At 35.8% G+C, this 20,219-nt stretch overlaps 1 protein-coding gene and 1 non-coding gene across 2 annotated transcripts; one reads left to right on the top strand and one right to left on the bottom strand.

Moving 5' to 3' along the window:
• Nucleotides 1-1,527: 1,527 nt before the first annotated feature.
• GCA (grancalcin) lies at nt 1,528-19,977 on the bottom strand. Its single transcript, XM_065880634.1, has 8 exons — nt 19,951-19,977; nt 15,705-15,863; nt 10,698-10,767; nt 6,606-6,649; nt 6,182-6,329; nt 2,600-2,713; nt 2,203-2,261; nt 1,528-1,554 (listed from the first exon to the last, which is right to left on the bottom strand). The coding sequence occupies exons 1-8, from the start codon at nt 19,975-19,977 to the stop codon at nt 1,528-1,530; spliced, it is 648 nt and encodes a 215-aa protein (XP_065736706.1).
• Nucleotides 9,204-9,312, top strand: LOC136126145 (U6 spliceosomal RNA). The gene has a single exon (XR_010656044.1). It is a non-coding gene; the product is annotated as a U6 spliceosomal RNA (small nuclear RNA).
• Nucleotides 19,978-20,219: the final 242 nt, after the last annotated feature.

Genomic DNA, 20,219 nt, shown 5'->3' with positions numbered 1-20,219 from the left:
TAGAATTCGATATCTTTTATGACTCAGTTAACATTCTCTCACATTATCAAATATATGTTAATGAAAAAAAAATTAACAGCCAGAGGACAAAATTACATGGATTATTTATTCACATTTTTATAAAGCTGACCAAATGAATTTGACAGCTAATTATATAAAATTATCAATATCAACATGAATATACATTACTTCCTTTCTAGGATTTTTTTAAAGTGAAAGTTTATAAAAGGTTTTTGTTCAAGATACTACCATTCATCCTCCATTTTTAATGAAAAAAAGTTTTAAATGAAAAACTATTAATTTGGTCACGAGCCATATTAAGATTATGCCATTTGCACCATTAAGCTGGAAGATATTCAGTTAAAGTGTAAGAAAAAATATGTGGTTTATTAAAACTTCATTAAGAAAGACTTTGGGGTGTTTGCCCAGAAAGGGACTGGATTAACTGCAGCAGCTTATACCAGGAATCTTAAATGCTAAGGACCTGGTGACTCCACTTTGCAATTTCTGTAGTAACGCCACTCAAAAATGCTTCCATGATGCCTACCATGCTTAGGACGCACATTACACCTAGTGGTAAAAACTTACTGGTTTACTAATGCCAAAATCACTGGCTAATGTTGTCAAGAAAGTCAAACTTATAATTTCTGAACATTTAAACAAAGTGGTAGATTACTGGAGTTTTTTAAACTTTCTAAACAGTTAACAGCATTATGTATAAACAATTTCGTTTAAAAGGACAAATTTAAATATTGACATTTCATTAAAAATACGTCATTTCCAGAAAATCTAGATTTAGAAAAAGATGCCATTTTAGGTTACCTATAAAGTGCAGAGAAAAAAGTTATGTTTATTAAGAATTTTTTTCCACAGAAGACAATAAAACATATTGAAGAAAAATATATAGTGCAAAAAATTTAAAAAGGAAAAACAATGCCTCCTGTAGTTTTACTTCACCATAGTTTAATTTATGGTTCACCTAAGGTGATTTAAGATAAAATTTTAGGAACTACAATTTTCTTCTTCACAGGCAAAGACTCATGAGTTTCTGTTCTCTGATTATGTGATCAAAGAACAAACCCAATTACAAAGATGGCGCAAAATCTAGGCTTCCCCTTCTGGCTCACCCTCAAATACCAACAACTACAAACAAAATTTCCAAGTATAATGTATAACCTTCAGGTAAGTATAAATTAGTTTTATCTAGGCTTTCATCATTTGGCTTCTTATATAATCTATCTTGTAAGTAAGAAAGAAAATTAAAACTAAGAGGTATTTATATCACTTAATCATATATCAATATTTATTATGCAGATATCCCTAAAGTTATAAATTTATATAAATATTACAAAAACATCTCTTTTACTGCTTTGCATGGTGAGCTAAAGTAAAAACACATAGAAAGAGAAGAGATTTAACAGACAGGAACATGGAAAAGCCCCAAAAGCTTTAATTCAAAGTAGTTCAGTTCATTTCTTCCAAGCAGAGAAATTCACAGTATTTCTTCAGCCTTCAAATTCTAGACTATCAAATTGCCATAGTGCCCTGCAAAAACTAATACATAAGCAAAATCACCAGCTGGTAACAACAAAATGGTTTTGGTTTTGATTAATTATATTCTACAGAAGCATTTTCACGAGAGGAGAAATTTTGAGTTTCTAAGACTTGTAACTCAAACCAGTATTATACTAGTAGGGTAAAGTTGACCCTATAATTCCTACATAACAAAAATAAAACAAAACCTTGAAACACTAAAGAACGTGTGAAATATAATCTCTCCTTAAGTTAAAAACAAAACAAACTTGGAATCAGGTTAATAGGAACCATCTGAAATGAGAAATGAACAGTTCCATTACCTATCATAGATGAAAATTTCCTATCTCTCTTAGAAGAAAGACCATCACAAGTAAATTACTCTTTATAAAAGCAATGGTAGTTTTGCCCTTAAAAATTATTTGGAACATAAACTGCCGAAAGTCTGTCATAAAATTTAAAAGTATTTTTATGTTTACTATAAAGTCAAATTGGTATTTCTACCACGATTGAATCTTACATTTGCATTAAGCTGAAAAACATAAAGAATATGGTCTCTAAAATATATTATTTCCAGTACTGAAACCAGAGATCACTTAAATTTTTTGACAACTGTAAACATATACAGAACACAGTATAAATATCAAAAGTGTAATACAGGATACTTACATCATCATATATGAAACTCACAACCCCTTGTCGCAAGTGGTCTCTTCTCCTAAAGAAATCTTTAAACAAAAAAATTACTTTTTCTGTTATAATTTAAAATCTATAGTTTTAAATACTTGGTGTCCCCAGGTACTAAAAAATGAATAATTTTATACTCAAGTAAACCTTAAGTGATTTTATGCCCCAGGCAACTGAGATATGAAGAAAACTTTCCAAAACTGAGCTATAACAATTTTTCACTATTTATAATCCTAAATTTTTAAAGCCTTAAAGCTCTGATTAGATTTAATAGTGAATAAAGGGGGAAAATACATAATACCATCAACTTGCTGAAGAAAGTGAGGGACACCATTCAAGAAAAAAGCTACATGATACTGTACCCATAAATGGTCCATACCTGTCAATGCTCGAAGCTTCACACAGCAAGCAACATAATCATCAAAGAAAATTCTGCCATTCTTGCTATAACGTTTAACAATAGCAGTTAACGTTTGAGGACTCAACCTATAACCTAGAAAAAGGGATTGCTAGATTAAAACTTCCAAAACGAAACATCAAAAGAACACAACAAACAATGCATTCTTGTTAATAAAGTCATAAAACAAATTAACATTCAAAATTCATTACATAAAAATATACATTAGAAACAGAACACATTCCAATTGAAATTGATCAAAGGTTTCATTACTAATAGTGAAGTGGTACATAATTCTCACAATTCTAGCATTGTAAAAAAGTGATAGCTAGGAAAAAGAAAATATCTTTTTGTGTTTTTAAAATATATTTTGATTTTGAAATAAGGTCTAGTGTATGTCACAGGTTTTTTTAATGCATCAATATTTCAACCCTGTAATTTTATAGTTCTTTAAAGAATATCAGAGCTCTGGGTGTTTCTGGGAGGACTGGAGGTAGCTGTCCAGTTTTCCCAGCACCACTTATGAAAGAGGCTGTCTTTTCTCCATTGTATGTTCTTGCCTCCTTTGTCATAAATTAGGTGACCATATGTGTGTGGGTTTATCTCTGGGCTTTCTATCCTGTACCATTGAACTATATTTCTGTTTTTGTGCCAGTACCATACTGTCTTGATTACTGTAGCTTTGTAGTATAGTTTAAAGTCGGGGAGGCTGATTCCTCCAGCTCCATTTTTCTTTGTCAAGATTGCTTTGGCTATTCGGGGCCTTTTGTGTTTCCATACAAATTGTAAAATTTTTTGTTCTAATTCTGTGAAGAATGCCATTGGTAATTTGATAGGAATTGCATTGAATCTGTAGATTGCTTTGGAATGGCAATCATCAAAAAATCTACAAACAATAAATGCTGGAGAGGGTGTGGTGAAAAGGGAGCCCTCTTGCACTGTTGGTGGGAATGTAAATTGATACAGCCACTATGGAGAACAGTATGGAGATTCACTAAAAAACTAAAAATAGAACTACTACATGACCCAGCAATCCCACTACTATACCCTGAGAAAACCATAACTCAAAGGACACATGTACCCCAATATGCATTGCAGCACTATTTACAATAGTCAGGACGTGTAAACAACCTAAAGTTTGTCCGATAGATGACTGGATACAGAAAATGTGGTACATATATACAATGGAATATTACTCAGCCATAAAAAGGAATGATACCCCAGTGTTCACTGCAGCACCATGTCATGTAAGCAGCCTAATTGTCCATCAACAGATGAATGGATACAGAAAATGTATATATATATATATATATATATATACACACAATGGAATATTACTTAGCCATAAAAGGGAATGAAATTGAGGGCTTCCCTGATGGTGCAGTGGTTAAGAATCTGCCTGCCAGTGCAGGGGACACAGGTTCGAGCCCTGGCCCAGGAAGATCTCACATGTCACAGAGCAACTAAGCCTGTGCGCCACAACTACTGAGCCTGCGCTCTAGAGCCCACGAGCCACAACTACTGAAGCCCATATGCCTAGAGCCCATGCTCCACAACAAGGGAAGCCACCACAATGAGAAGCTTGCACACTGCAATGAAGAGCACCCCCGCTCGCTGCAACTAGAGAAAGCCCGTGCACAGCAACAAAGACCCAACACAGCCATAAATAAATAAATAAATAAATAAAACAAATCTATTAAAAAAAAGAAAATCAAAGCGAAGGTTATTAGTGATCTTTGCTATCATTCAAACCTATATTTCCCATTGACTATATTGCTTACAAGTGTCTTTTATAGTCAAAGAAAATTTGAGAATCAACATGGTTACTCAGAGGGGGGAGAAATAGGAAAATGTTATTCCATTTTGTCCTATAACCCTTATTCTGTTTCTTCACAGATTTTCATCTTAACCACAGTCTTCTTACTATTTCCTTGGTTCTTTATTGTCTAGCCCAGTGGACTCCAAAAGTTTTTGAATGTGTACTTCTATGAGTAAAAAGTTTTGGATCACTCACTCCCATTATATGTGTATTCATTTAGTTTTAAATTCTATACATGAATTACTATTTGATTATTTACATTTTAAAGTATATATAAAACTAAAATTTAAAAAGAATGGAATAAAAGTTAATTAAAAATATAAATTAATATATTCCACTTGTTGCACCCCTAGAGATTGTCTTATGTATTTAATGAATGTGTACACTTTACTGTGAAGAATGCTGGCCTAGAATTATTGTCTTTATATATTAATGGATTAGTAGATTTAGACAAAAGACATTAATCCAGTCAAAGGGAAAAATAATAAAAACAAATGCAACAGAAGATAATTCTATGTGTAGCTATAATGAAATACAATCCAGGAAACTTGCTAAAAGTAAATGAAACGTATAAATTAATAGAAGTCATATATGCAAACTAATGTAATTATATGCAAATAAGCCCTGAGCTTTCTATTAGAGAATTATGATCTGGATGTGGGACTGATAAAATTCATAAGATTTTCCATAGCATTCTCAGCAAAAATAATTTGAATATCTTAAAATATATCTGAAGACCTTAAATTTGAAAAATACAGAATACCTCTTTGTTACACTCAACTGCCTATGTGAACTCTTCGGTGGTTTTCTTTTTTGCAATTGGTTATATTAATTTTCCAACACTGTGCTGAATTAAGAACCAAGTTTAATTCATTAGGAATTAAGACTCTATAGTTGAACTATACATGTTTATATGGCCAGGACTGTCCCTAAAATGACCATCTATTAAAACATCTATTGATACAACGAAACTAATCATGGCTTTGACTTTAAATTGGAATTTGAGGTAATTTGCACTTGGTTCAGATTTCTGAAAGTTAAATAAAATCTTTCAAAAAGTTAGTTCTGTTACAAAAGAATTTTGTTTAAAAATGAGTGTAAATAAAATCACGAAAGTAAATACAATTAAGAAAACTACTTAAAATTGCATTAACTGTAAACAAGTTAAACCTCATTTATATTATCACTTTTTGAAAGAAAATAGACTGAGAACCTCAGCTTATCAGAGATATGCTAAAAATAAATTTACAGTCTTTTAAGATATTCTAAAATGTAGACTTCCCATTTTGAGGTTTTCCGGTGTCTGCTGTGTGTTCTACACTACAGAAAAAAAAGAAGAAAAACCAAAAAAACAGGTTTTACTGCCAGAAAGCTAGACTATGTATGGAGACCTGTAATTGAGATAAGGCTTTGCTGTCAAATTAGAGATCTTACCAAGTTACAAAAGAATACAATATAAATGGTAAGTGAGTACAAACAATTAGAATAAATTTAAGTATACTCAACAAAGGAAATTCAGAAATTGTTTTATCAACCAGACTGTATGAAAGATCATCTTTGGAAAACTCAGAAATAAAATGGTTTTGTTAAAGGTCTTAAATCAGAATGTATCTATAACCTTGAAATCAAATTGGACAACAGCTGGTGAAATAATATACCCTTTTATTACTTAGCAAATTTAAACAATTAATATTCATCTGAACAAAGATGACCTGGATCGATTCTAAAGAATGTAATATTCTTACCCATAGCAGCAATGGCTTGATTCAATTCATGACGCTCTACTGTGCCACTTCCGTCTTTATCAACAGTTATGAAATTTTGCTTCCAGGCATTAAGAGCTGCCCAAAGTTCTTTGAATTCATTAAATCCCATTTTTCCTGTGTAATCTCTCTGATAGTTTTATTAACAAAAATAAGTTTTGATACCAAAGAATCTACCCGGACCCAAAACTCCAAATAATTGACTAAAAACTTGCTAAGTTCACTTCTGCAAGAGTCAGCCAAATTTAGCATATAAATAGATTTCTGTGTAAAAATGGAAAAGAATGGAATTCAAACAGGATGTTACAAAGTACTGTTAAACTCTCTAGTTTACTATGATCATTTATATCTAACAATTGCCTTAATATTCTATATTCCAATATTTTCTATTTTTAGTCAAGGATACATCCAACATGGCAATCATAATTCTGCAGGTTTCCAAACTGAAGGCTATAAAACATATTTATTATTTGAATTAAATTCTGCCCGATTTTATTTATATAAAATTACAACAATTTCTGTTTTCAAAACAAAACATTTACACATTGCCAAACATACACAATCACCCAATGCTTTGTTAGGCATGCATAGTAAAAAAAAATAAAATAAAATAAAAGAGAGACTAAAATAAAAATTACTACCTTCATACTACTCACATCTAGTAAGGAGATTTGGGTAATTAAATAAGCAATTATAAAATACTGAAAATTAAACAAGTGAAAAGGAGGGCTTCAGTCTTCCTAACACAAATGCCAAGTCAGGTTTAAGTAGAAGTTGTCATATGCTGAGATCACAAAACTTGAAAGTGTTAAGAGATTTGGTTAAAGCTTGGGGTATATGGGAAGGAGAGGCATATGCATATAATGACTTCAGGAAGCCAGATGAGGACCAGGTCATGAAAGTCTTGAATGCCACCCTAAAGTTTTAGACCAATGGAAGTTACTAAAGGATTTTAAGGAACAGAGGGGCAATTCTAAAATTTCCATTTCAGAAACAGTAATTGACAAAGAACATACTAGAGAGTAAAGTAAGCTGGATCTGGATGTAGGTAAACCATCTGGTAGTTTACTGCAATCAACCAAGTAAGAAAAAGATGAGCTTCAGAACTGGAAGCACTGTTTTTTTCTCAGGGGAGGGGAAAAGAAAGGAAGAAGAAATAAAGATAACAAGATAGTTTGCTATCTTAAAATCAGGGGTTATTAGAAATACACTTTCATATTTAAAGAACTATAACTGAGGACTCAGTAGGCAGAATTTAATTTTTCTAAACCTTATCACAATTACATTCAACTAGCATGCTGATTTATCTCAAGACTAATTACACATAGTCCTGATAAAGGAGATATGTCAGTACAGTCAAGTTTACAAAGTTCTTACTAGTAGCTCATTAAAATAAATGAATGAATAAATAAAAATGCTTAAAATTATTTTACTTTATGCTATTTGATAAAATATTTTGAAATTTTCATAAAGAAAAAACTATTTCAGCTAAATTTTAGACCCATTAAAGAAAATTATAAAACAATCCAAAGTTAAAAGCACTTTCTTTGCATGTTTCATATGGTGTCAATGTTAGAATAGTGGTTACAGTATTTTCAGACTGACAATTCAACTGACAGTGAATAGCATTTACTATAAGCCAGGTAGTGTGTGTTTTGTGATTTCACATAAACATGCCAAACCTATCCTAGCCCCAATTTTACAAATAAAGCAACTGTGGCCCAGAAAGATAAAGTTTCCCACGTTCACTAGCTAACAGGTGGAACAGTCAGGATTGGAGCCCAGTGCTCCTTCATACGAAAACTACTCAGGCAAGGAGGGGGAGAAATCTCTGGAATGGCATTCCATCATTTTGTCAAGTAAATGACATCTGTTTTGCCTTAAAGTTAATATGGCACACATTCATTAAGTGGGAGCATCTGAATAGATGATAATAAATGACAAAAATTGAGTCATCAAATAAGCAGACCTTCAATCAATCTCAAAATAGGACCAAGTATATGTAAGATTAAATATCTGACGAAGAATGGAGGGAGAGAATTTTTAGGAAAGTTGACAGATTTTCCCTCTCTCCCCACAGCCCATTAGAATGGACAGAATTAAACTGAATTTCTAGAGTTGTAATCCTTTAGAGAAAAAGAGAATGAGAGAGGAAACAAAGGAATAAAATTTTGCAAGTTGGAAAAGTAGGTGGACCTAAGTTGACAACCTAGATCTGAGAAAGTGGCTTCCTGAACTTGCAATAAGACAACCTGAGAAGCAGCCTGGTTATCCTGGAGACTCCAAACGTTTAAGAACTGGCAGTACTTCTGAAAATGGGTGTGAATGTAGAGACAAAAACCGAAGGACTGATTGAATGTCTATCTAAGGAGCCTTTAGAGCCCCAAATCCCCTCCTTGCTTCAGCTACGTGGATGGCTACCGTCTACTCCCACGCCAGTAGACATCTGGGGTTTTATTCTCTGGAGGGGACTGTGCACTGCAGGAAACCAGGCACAGCTGAGGACAGGGCTATCTACTAAAACAAGGAAATTCAATGACAATTTACAAAAGACTGAGAACCCTGATGAGTCCTCCCTCCTCCGCTCCAGACAGAAGATCAACTGGACAACCAGCCCCAAAGGAAATCCCGAAAGATCCCGATACCCAGTGTTGGAGGACACACTGCCCAGGCAAACCACCAGACTCTGAAGTCTACAGTCAACACCCAGCCTGGCTCTCAGGGCTTCTAACTGGCATTTTAGTTAAATATGAGCAAGCTAGGATCATCAGACACCTGAGAAAAGCACCTAACATGAAAGACAGCCAAACAAACAACCTGGAAAAAAAACTGGAGGAAGCAGGTTATGTAGGAAGAAAAAAGCTTAAAAAAAAAAAAACATTAACAATCTCAGAGAGATAAGGAAAGACATCGCATTCATGAAAAAAGAACAAAGGCTCTTGGATTTTAAAAACATGATAGGAGAAATGAAAGACTCAATGGAAGGTTTCGAAAATAAAGTTGAGTGCTCGCTTCAGCAGCACATATACTAAAATTGGAACAACACAGAAAGTAGCATGGCCCTTGCACAAGGATGACACGCAAGTTTGTTCTGTGAAGCGTCCCATAGTTAAAAAATAAAAAGAAAATAAAGTTGAGGAAATTTCCCCAGAAGTAGAGGCAAATAAGAGATAGGAGAGAAAAGGTAAGAAAAGTGACCCAGTCCAAAGACACATTCCAGAAAGAGAAAATGGAGAAAACAGCGCTGAACTAATGCAAATGAGTCTCCAGATTAGGAGTGCCCACTGCATTCCCCACACAACCAGGCACAGCACTGTGACATTTCAGACTAGGGACAAAGAGAAGATCTCACAAGCCTCCACACAGTAATAACAAACGACATACAGGCAGGAAACAAAAAGATAAAGCAACAATGGAAGCTGGAAACAATGGAGCAATACCTTTAAAATTCTAAGTCAAAATGATTTGTAATCTGGAGTTCTATACCTGGCCAATCACTTAATTCTGAGGATAGAATGAAAGAATTTTCAGAGAAAGTCTCAAAAAATTTACCTCCCATGCACTTTTATTAAGAAGCTAATTCGGGCTTCCCTGGTGGCGCAGTGGTTGAGAGTCCACCTGCCGATGCAGGGGGCATGGGTTCGTGCCCCGGTCCGGGAAGATCCCACATGCCGCGGAGCGGCTGGGCCCGTGAGCCATGGCCGCTGAGCCTGCGCCTCCGGAGCCTGTGCTCCGCAACGGGAGAGGCCCCAACAGTGAGAAGCCCGCGTACCGCAAAAAAAAAAAAAAAAAAAAAAAAAAAAAAAATTTCTTTAAGAAGCTAATTCAATATATTTTATCGAATTTAAAATGACAACAAGGGATGGAATGAAGGGGAGATCCAACTCAAGAGAGAGAAGAAAGGGCTCCAGGAGTGCAAGCATGACAGCTATGCACAGAAAACGAAGCACAGCAGAAAGCTCCTGGATGAAGATTAATTTCAGAAAAAGCAAAAAGCTACATTAAAAGAAAAATTAATCATATATTATTACAAGACTCAGGAAGAGCATTTAGATAGTAACAATAAGGCAAATACTGATTAGTAAGCTAATGAAAATTACTTAGCAGATGGATGAGGGAGCTCCTGTGTAGAGTACAGGGACACAGGTGAGAGGGTTACATCCTCATCACCCACCGCAGGACATAATAATTGATGATCATTAAAAGTGAAAATCCATAGTGATAAAGGCATGCTATTTTGAGATATGGAGGCAAATTTCAAAAGAATTAGCTGAAGAACTTTAAAGAGATTTTCTCTGCGAGTGGTTAACATTGGGGAGGGAGGAATGCATGCTGAACAGTATTTTCATAACAAGCTTTGCAGAATTATTTGGTTCTTTGAACTATGTGCATGTATATCTGTGATAAAAAATTTTTTTAATATTTTAAGTATGGAAACAAAAAAGTTAGAAAATGAATTTCCTAGTCCAATTTTAACAGAGGAAAAAAAAGATCTCACGAGAAAAAGTTCCACTAATTCCAGACTGTGTTAAACATTTCTGAAGTTCTTCAGCATCCACTTCACCATCCTGTTACAAAATAATTATAACCTGATTAATAAAATCAGCTGTATAAAAGCATACTAAAATGCTAACTAACTGTTCTAGGCCGATCAATAAATATGCAATCTTCAAAATACTACTCTATTATCAACTACAAAATTATAGAGATAATTATTGACAGCAAAGGCACATTAGAGAACATCACACAACATGAATACTTTTTTCACAATCAAATTTTATTCTATTAAATTATTCAGGTATTTCAAATATAAGTTATATTCTCTACTTCTGAAAAATAGCATAATCACTCTGTCCTATAACAGTGCAAAGTAATACCTTGTGAGAATCATTATACCTCTACTTAAAATAGTTAGAAAAATGCCTAAAATGCGTTCAGAGAAGTCTCAAACACTTTCCTTTCATGCCCATTTTGAGAGGAGATTATTTCTAAAGGATACTGAATCTTTAACTGGGAAGAGAAAATATCTTTTTCCTCCACAGCATTAACCTCAGCAAAGTTTTAGAGTCCCCTCTGATTTTTTGTCCAAATATTCTTGTTTGACCTTCTTATGGGGAAAAAAAATTTTTTTATCACAAACAAGTAACCACAATGGAAGTGAAACAGGTTGAATACTCTCATTATGTTTCGGTACCTCATCCTATTTTCTACAAAAATAAAGAGTAATTTACTTGGAAGCATCACATACACTGTCACAAATTCAAAACAACAGCTCTGAGAAAGGATTAAGGAGGCAAATTTAAAACATGTAATTTGTAAGAACCCAAGAAAAAAACAAAACTTTTACAAACTACTTCTAAGAAGTATTATAGACACTTCTAAGGAGTATTATAAACATTATCAGGCAAGTGAGAGACTAACCTTTAAATATAAGGAAGTTTAAGAAAACTCAGTAGTCACAGTAATGTTTTAATGCAATATTAAAAAAATTAACGCAAAAATTCTGTGAATAAATATCCAGTTTTTAAACAAAGGATCTGACCATGTGCTTGTATCATTCACTTCATTTGTCTCTTGATATTGACCCTGTTTAGGTCTATCAAGCCTGTTAGATTTACCTGACGGTTTTACATTTTTAAGATATTAAAGTATGTACTGGTTTATTTATTGTATTTTAGTCTGCTTGTTTCTGGAAAATAAACCCAAGTATTTATTAGAACAACTTAACTCAAGGCAAAGGATTTTATATTTCAGTAAAGTCTGATTCTGGACACAATCTAGGTGGGGAAAATCATAAAACCACTAGGTGACACGGGGAGAGGAAGGGAAACGTGGAAGAGGACAAAAGGTTAGGGGAGGGTTGAGGAGAATAAACAAAAACTTCACTCACTGTAAGTTTAAGGAACCAATATTCCAAAGTATGTGGAAAAATCTAACGTTCAGAAAGACAGTCCACAAGAATGAACCATTTCAGAACAAATTCATACAGGATGAAAGAATTTTATAGAGCAATCATTAAAACAAGTATGCTAAGAAAATGCAGAGAAATAAATGAACAGATATGTTCCATTTAGAAAGAATAAGAAATTCATCCATTTAACATATATCTATTGAACAACCTAACACGTTCAAGCACCATTAAATGGACTAAGTACCAAGCCGTGTCCAAAACAAATTCCTCGCCTTCATAGAGGTTACATTTTAGTGGTGGGAGAGAGGCGGCAAAGCAGAAATTACATCTGATGGTAGTAAGTGCTGAGGGAAAAAATACAGCAGAGTAAAGGTGCTAAGAAGGAGTGTTGTGGAGTACGGCGAGGAGGCCAATGGTATTTTACATAGATGGTAAAGCAGAGCCTTTTGGTAAAGCAGGCAAATTTTGAGAGAGATTTGAAGAAAGTGAAGGAGCAAGCTATGCAGGACATCTGACGGAGAGTGCTCTAGGCCCGAGTTGTCCAAAACAGAAGCCACTAGCCCTACATTCCACCGAGCACTTAAATGTGCCTAGTTTGAACAGAGATGTTCTGTTAGTGTAAAATACACACCAGATTTCCAAGACTTAGTAACCACGACATAGGGTAAAATATCTTATTAATAAGTTTTACATGATTACATGTTGAAATGTTAATCTTTTTTGATACACTGGGTTAGATAAAATATTCTATTAAAATTAATTTCACCTATTTCTTTTTACTCCTTAAAATGCACTACTTGGAGGCTTGAGAACTACACATGTGGCTTGCGTTTGTGGCTCACACTCTATTTAATTTGGACAGTGCAGTTCTAGGCAAAGAGAACAAGTATAAGGGTCGGAGGATGTTCTTGGTGTTGCTATCATCTTCACTCACTCACCTTGAGCACGCCTCTCCCTGTACCGTTATCATTTCCCACAGGTCTATCTCCCTGACTAGACAGAGATCGTCTAGGTCAGTATCTGAGTTTCATTTACCTTTCATCCCCAGACCCCAGCCCAGTATCTAGTACAAAGCAAGTTAGCTGTTTGGTAGAATGTAGATAATTCCTTTGGTTCTTCACTAAACTGTAGTCATTTCTGACAGTTTGTAGCCATATTCATTTACTATTTCAAAAGGTTGAAACTATTACAATTTCTCATTCAAGTATGGATTAAATTTAAAAATCTAAAACCTAATTAACGAATGAAATTCTATTTTGCATGCGTTGTTATAGAATTTTGTAGTTTTTCTAATAACCTGAATAGCTTTGCTGAAAGTTATTTATCACTATCAGAAAGCATTATCCTGGTATACTACTTCATACTCGTATTTCATACATTTTATAAAAACATGTTATCTTAATTAACTAACAAGCAGTGTCTTCCTAAATTATAAGGAGAAAATCCAAGTGATCATTTTGGATCTCTTTACAGGCCGTTTGAGCTGAGGATTGTGATCAGCTATCTAAACCCTCAACTAAATTACCTATCATTAGGGGTAGAAAACTGCATTTTCTAATTAAGTATTAAGAGCTTTAGATAGATAATTAACAAAAAAATCAATTGCCCTTGGTTAGGTTAACTGATAGGCAGCAAGATTTTGAAATGATATTCAAGTTCAAGTCCTATTTGTTAGGCTAATCAATCTTAATCTCTACTTACTCATCTATAATAAAAGAGCTCATCCATCTGACCTACCTCACAGAGCTGCTGTGTGGAAAAATGCAAGCAGTGTGCACATTAAAAAGTTGTTGGTATTAACAAGATACTTCTGTGTGTATACGTGTGTGTGCCTGTGTGTATTTATGAACATACTAACCAGAATTTCCCTGAATCAATTGATGATTGAATCATTACTGTTAGGAAAACATCCTCCTATAAAAAGGGACACTGCAGCAACTTTTAATTGGACATTTCTCAGAGTATCTTTAATTATGAGGCCTATCAAAAAAGAATATAGCTGCAGAGGTGAGTTTGGTAACTAGGTTCTAGGATCATAATGTATAAATCTGATACTACACTTGAACCCTTAAGGCCAGACAAAATTCATCATATAAGAGAACTGTCTAAATATTTGGATGAAAAATTGAAAATGAGATAGTTTATGCATCCATTCAATGACTAATATAATCCTAGTGCCTCCTGGGTAAGAGACAATATGACAAGGGCCACATCCTTATGGAATTTAATTATTCAAAAGCACAAGACTGAAAAATTTAAGGAAGGTATCAAATAGTACAATCATAGCAAATTATTGTTGACAACTGTTACAATGAAATAGTTCTTAAGTCAAAAAAAGTCTCTAAATATATATGTCTGGTTCTTACGTTTTAAGTTGTAATTTTATAAAATGGATTTATTATATAGTCAGCTATAGATAACATACTTATTCCCAGTATTATACTTAAGAGTTCCTTGCAGATAAGAGTGGCATAATGCAACAGTTAGGATTGCATTTAACTACAAAACAATTAGAAAATGTTATAAAAGGGGCTTAAACAAATCAATATTTATTGTTTTTATACAAGAAGTCTGGGGCTATGCAGAACAAGACTCTGTGGCAACTTAATGAGGCCATCAATCTCTTTCCATGTTTCCACATTCCCCATCCACAGGCCTTTATCTCAAGCTTGTTGCCTCAAGATCACAATGTGGCTGCAGCACCTCCATACTGCAAGTCCCCTTTCCAGGCAGTAGGATGAAGGCAGAGAAAGGGCCAACACTAGTTCCAGGAAAGCGTTCCTCATTTGGAAAAGGAAAACATCCCAAAGAAATTACACCTACATCTCAATGGCCAGTCTTATGGCACATGGCTACCTTTATAGAAAGGTGTCTGAGATGGTATTAGGGCTTTCCAACTGCTACCACACGTGAAAAGGGAAAAGGAGGTTTTGAATGGAATTTGGGTAGCCAAAACAAAGTGTCTGCCACATGTAATAATTCTGTGCATATCCTCTATTTCTAGAAAGGCATATGGGACCTAGTGAACATTTAAGTGATTGAATAATGAATGGAAAATGTTATCAAACTTCTATGAAATTCTATGCACTCAATAAATCATTCTTGACCACTATAAAAGAAAAGAGACATGGACTGTGACTGAGACCCAAGTATGAATCTCCATCTCTGCTCATTAGTCTGGTATTTGTCCCTTCGTTCTGCCTTGTTTCCTTTATCTTTTCCTGATTTGCTTTACCATCATCAAGCCTCTCCCGGAAACATCCACAATTTACAAGTCTCCTTTGTGATACTCTGCCCCAGCTTCCTCAAGGAGATTTACATACAGATCTCTTTTTCCCAGATCCTATCTGGCTCAGTCTCCACGCACCACCCAGGTTACTCCTAACGTGTCAGACATCAAACTAACAGACTTTTTAATGAGATAATTATGACTACCCTCATCTCTGATCTCAAGAAGAAAATGAGTCTAGATAAGTTTAAAATGCAAGTTTCATATACATTTAAAATGACACACTAAATAAAAGAGCTGACATTTGTTTTAAGTTGCAATCAGTTTTTAAAACTGATATTTGTGCTATATATTTAGGATTTTACCTGGTCAGCAACAGCAGTGAAGTATGTCCACATGGGGTCTCCCACTGAGGAATAACTGTCCGGATAAGCTGGGTATGCAGGGTATCCACCAGGGGGCACAGCTGGCCCTGTTCCTGGCATTGGCTGTCCCATTTGCATCTGATTGCTAAAATTTCCAAGCTACAAGAGTGAAAAAGGAGAAGGTTATTAATACAAATATTACCCATTATCCACTGAAGTTGGTTTCAAAGAAAACACTTATGAGAAGTCCATTGAAAAGCAAAACTCGAGTTACTGAAAGCTCCCAAATTATCACAAAAGCTGTTAGCTACAAACTGCGAGATGCCCTGTATTACTTAATTCAGCTCATCGACAAATGTTATCCAACATGTTTTAAAGTGTTAAAGAAAAAAGAAGTCTCTAGCCTCTAAGAATGAGGCACACTTTAAAAAAGTAAAAAACACAAGAAGCAAAAAGTAAAAAATACAAGAAAATTTCACCTAGAGTAAAACTAAGAATTAGTATACCTAAAGACACATACATAGAATACATGGTAAATACAATACAACAGAACTGTGAATGAATCATGGGAAGATGCATAGGGCTGAAACATCCCCTCCACTAGAAAATATTTATTGTTTAAAAAGCAAGATATCAATGAACAGAACAATAAAGTGATAATTCCAACAACAGTCCTCTTCAAAACTGGTAAGAATAAGAATAACAACAACGAGAATACCAACAATAATAATACTCAGCTAATGTTTATTGAGAGCTTTTTATATTGCAGGTACTGTTCTAACTACTTTCCATCTACCATGTGATTTGATTTCCCAACAACTCAGTGAGATATGAAAGTACTATCCTTTTTTCAGTTGAGAATGTGAAACTTCAAGAGCTTTCCTGAATTAGTTAAGGTCAAATGGCTAGTAAGAAGTAGATCATGATTCAAATATAAAGCTGACCCCAGAGACTACATACTGTTTGTTTCCTGCTATGGCTCTGGTTACTGTCTTCTTTTCACTTTGGAACTTGGTATACATTTTTTTATATCTTAGAGAGAGATTTTGCTCACTGTTTTTAATGAGTCTGGAGGAGGAATAAGTATCAAGATTGTTCATTATTCCATTTGGAACAAAAATCTTGATCTGCATCTTTGAAGAATAAGCAGAGAATGATGGGCAAAAAGAGAAAAGAATTCTAAGAGGGGGAAAAAGGTAGGAGCCTTTAGTGGCAGTTTGAAAAGCTGCAGCATGGGATATGGTAAAGGCAAAAGGTATGCAGAAAGTATGGGAGCTCCAGGAAATGTGTTCAAGGATCAAAAACTAGATTATGAAGCAATGAAGTATAAGAAAGGGAACAATAAACATTAAAACAATATAATGAATTTGAATAAAAAAGTAACTGTTTAAAAGTTATTCTTTGAAAAGAGACAGACTGTCAAAGGACAGGCCAGTTTCTGGAATATAAAAGAGAAGTGTATATAACCACAAAGAGAATTCAAATTAAAAAATACATATTAACAAATGCTTATGAACACCTCTTTACCAATACATTTGAAAATGTAGGGGCTTCCCTCGTGGCACAGTGGTTAAGAATCCGCCTGCCAATGCAAGGGCCATGGGTTCGAGCCCTGGTCTGGGAAGATCCCACATGCCGCAGAGCAACTAAGCCCGTGTGTCACAACTACTGAGCCTGCACTCTACAGTCTGCAAGCCACGAGCCACAACTACTGAAGCCCGCGTGCCTAGAGCCCATGCTCCACAACAAGAGAAGCCACCGCAGTGAGAAGCCCACGCACGCAATGAAGAGTAGCCCCGGCTCTCCCCAACTAGAGAAAGCCCGCGCGCAGCAATGAAGACCCAACACAGCCAAAAATAAAATAAATAAAATTAAGTTTAAAAATTTTTTTAAAAATGTAAATGAAATGGGCCTTCTAAAAGTATCTGAAGTCTATAAATTACAAATATTGATTCAAGGAAAAAAAACTTCCTATTTCTAATAAGGGTAACTAGGATAAGATCAATCTTCGCACACAAAAAAAATTTTCATAAAATATTATTTTTTAATATTAAAGGAAAAAGGTAAAATTTCCTCACTCATACGGGGAAACTTCCAGGCCAATACTGGGGGACAAGTCTAGACCCAGAGGTAAAAGGATTAGCAAAATTCCCAAAGCAGCTTTTGCTCTGAGGCAAAAAACAAACACCTAGACTTTGGTTCCAAGGCCTCCAAGGACGCGGAGGGCAATCAAGTCCTGGGGCATATCCAAGAAATTAAGGCTTACTGGAGACCCTCACACCTTAAGCTTCACAGAAGGAAAACTGAAAAAACTTTTTTCTAGGAAGAGAGGCCAAACTAAATATAAGCCTATTAGCAAAAAGCTCATGTTGAGGTGGTCCCAGGAGACTGGCTATAGACCCTCTACTGTGGCATCTCCATGTGTGCCTGGAGGGTTCAGCATACTTGTTTTTTAATCAAAGTCAGGCAAGCAGTATTATATGAAGAACCTGGCCTTAGGAATAACCTTCTATCTACCTTTCCTTCCTGTCTCGCAATATTAACTTCTCCAAAATCCAAAAATGTCAGAGCCTGGTGGAGGCCAGATTAAAGATGGTTGCAAACTCTTTGCAACCTTTCCCCTGCAAAGGCAAAGACTTTCTCTACTCCCTTGAATCTGGGCTGGGCCTGTTTCAGCTTTATCTGGTAGAAACTGCACCACATGCATTCCAGGCTTAAGACTTTAAGAGGACAGGCAGCTTTAGTTTCTCTCTTAGAACATGGCCAGCATGAAGAAGCTCAAGACCCATGTGGAAGGGCCTAGCCTACAAAGTAAACCCTGAAAAGTAGTTTATAATAAATTCATATTTCAAGTTGTCTTCCCAATAGTTTCAAATGAATCAAAACTGATCATTAGGTCATCATTGTCATGACCTGGTAATGCGACTGAAGAAAACCTTGGACTTGTGTCAGCAATGTCACTTTCATGTAGTTTTGCACACTTTTGAATCTTTAGTATTATCTTTGATCCCTAGTTTTGTCCTAGAAATTTTCAACTACTTGTCCATTTTGTGAGGATTACTTTGGTTAAACTAGATCATATAATCTGTAACCCTGGAGAATTCTGCACATATAAACTGTGTAATAAGTCACAACAGGCTGCATAGAACTCCACTTCATACCTCAGGATACCAGCTGTACCTTATGTCAGTGTTCTTCAAACATTTGCTTCCCTATCCCTAAAACAATGTTGAAAAGTTATATACTTTTCCCCACAGTTTATGTTGACATTTGACGTTCTTAAGTCAAATGTATTAGGCATTAAGCAATGCCTAATACACTGTAAATCTTGACATTCACAAATGATGTCTTACATCACTCTTTGGAAAGTATCCGTTGCTATCTACATACTATAATGACCTGATACTTGCTCCTACCCATTTTTTTTTTAAGAGAAATGAAAAGGCTCTTCTGGAACATTCAGAAATTTTACCTTTTTCCTTTTATTCTTGGAACTTATTTTTTTTCTATTTCTTCCTCATCTGTATAAGCTTTCTATGCTTAAAATGTATCATTATGCTTGAAAATACTGATCACACTATAACACTTACCTAAAATAAAAATATGTATGTTAACTGAAATTTTAAATTTTGTTTTATTTCCTGTTACCATAATGGATACTACAGTCACAACTCCCAACTCCCAAAAGTGATGCAGGATAAACAGTTACGTAAGAAAGTATAATCTCCACCTCCCCACTCCCCCATCCCCGCCCCAAAAGTCTAGAAGAACACTGTCCTTGGTAGAATAGTAAACATTAGGAGACATTTAGCATAGCTTAATTTATTCATAAGCAACATAGAGAACAGAAAAGAAGTGGTCAAAAAATTCAGGAAAAGGATGTCTAGCAAAACCGGGGAGGAGGGGGTTAGGAGGATTGGACGGAGGGCGGACCACAAAAGATTACTGGAACAAGAAAAAGGATGCTTTGTTCCTCCATTCCAGGGAAGAAATTTCTAAAAACACTCCACACCCTTGGCTCCACAAGGACTCGTCTAAGGGTTCCTCAGGGACCAGAACACCTGCGGCTCCCCGCTCGGCCCCAGCCCCGGTTTCCTACACGGCGCGAAGCCCCGGCGCCGCCAAGTACCAGAGGCGGGCGAAGTTAGCAGGGACCGACCGAAGGCGGATCCGGCACGTTGGCACCGCCCGCCGGAGCGCCACACCCCGCGGAGGCAGAGGCCGCGCCGAAGCGGCCAGGACTCACCCCTCCTCCGTATCGCGGGTAGGCCATGACAATCTTGCGAACGTCAACCGTCACCCTCCGAGTCAGCGTCCGCCAGGCTGGGAGAAAAGCGGAGGTACAGCTGCAGGTGAAGGTGAGGTTGACGGACTCGCCGGCCGCGCCGTTCACTTCCTCGAGACCACCCCCCGCCGCGGCGTCCAGCTCTGCCCTACTCAGCTCGGATTGGCTGGGACCGGCCCTTCGGAGCCTATAGTACCTAAGCCCGCCCCTTCCCCGAGGCTAGTCCCATC

The sequence above is a fragment of the Phocoena phocoena genome, chromosome 7, assembly GCF_963924675.1.
Source record: "Phocoena phocoena chromosome 7, mPhoPho1.1, whole genome shotgun sequence".
Lineage (NCBI taxonomy): Eukaryota > Metazoa > Chordata > Mammalia > Artiodactyla > Phocoenidae > Phocoena > Phocoena phocoena.
This window is presented reverse-complemented; position numbering and strand designations above follow the sequence as displayed.

What these genes read in the sequence shown, in the direction of transcription:
- GCA (XM_065880634.1), bottom strand. Translation starts at nt 19,977, where the DNA reads ATGGCCTACCCGCGATACGGAGGAGGG. An exon ending in TCACTGCTGTTGCTGACCAG is followed by an intron (nt 10,768 to 15,704) that starts GTAAAATCCTAA and finishes ATTTTGTAACAG; the next exon opens with GATGGTGAAGTGGATGCTGA. An exon ending in TGAGTTTCATATATGATGAT is followed by an intron (nt 1,555 to 2,202) that starts GTAAGTATCCTG and finishes CTTATGTATTAG; the next exon opens with TTTTTGCAGGGCACTATGGC.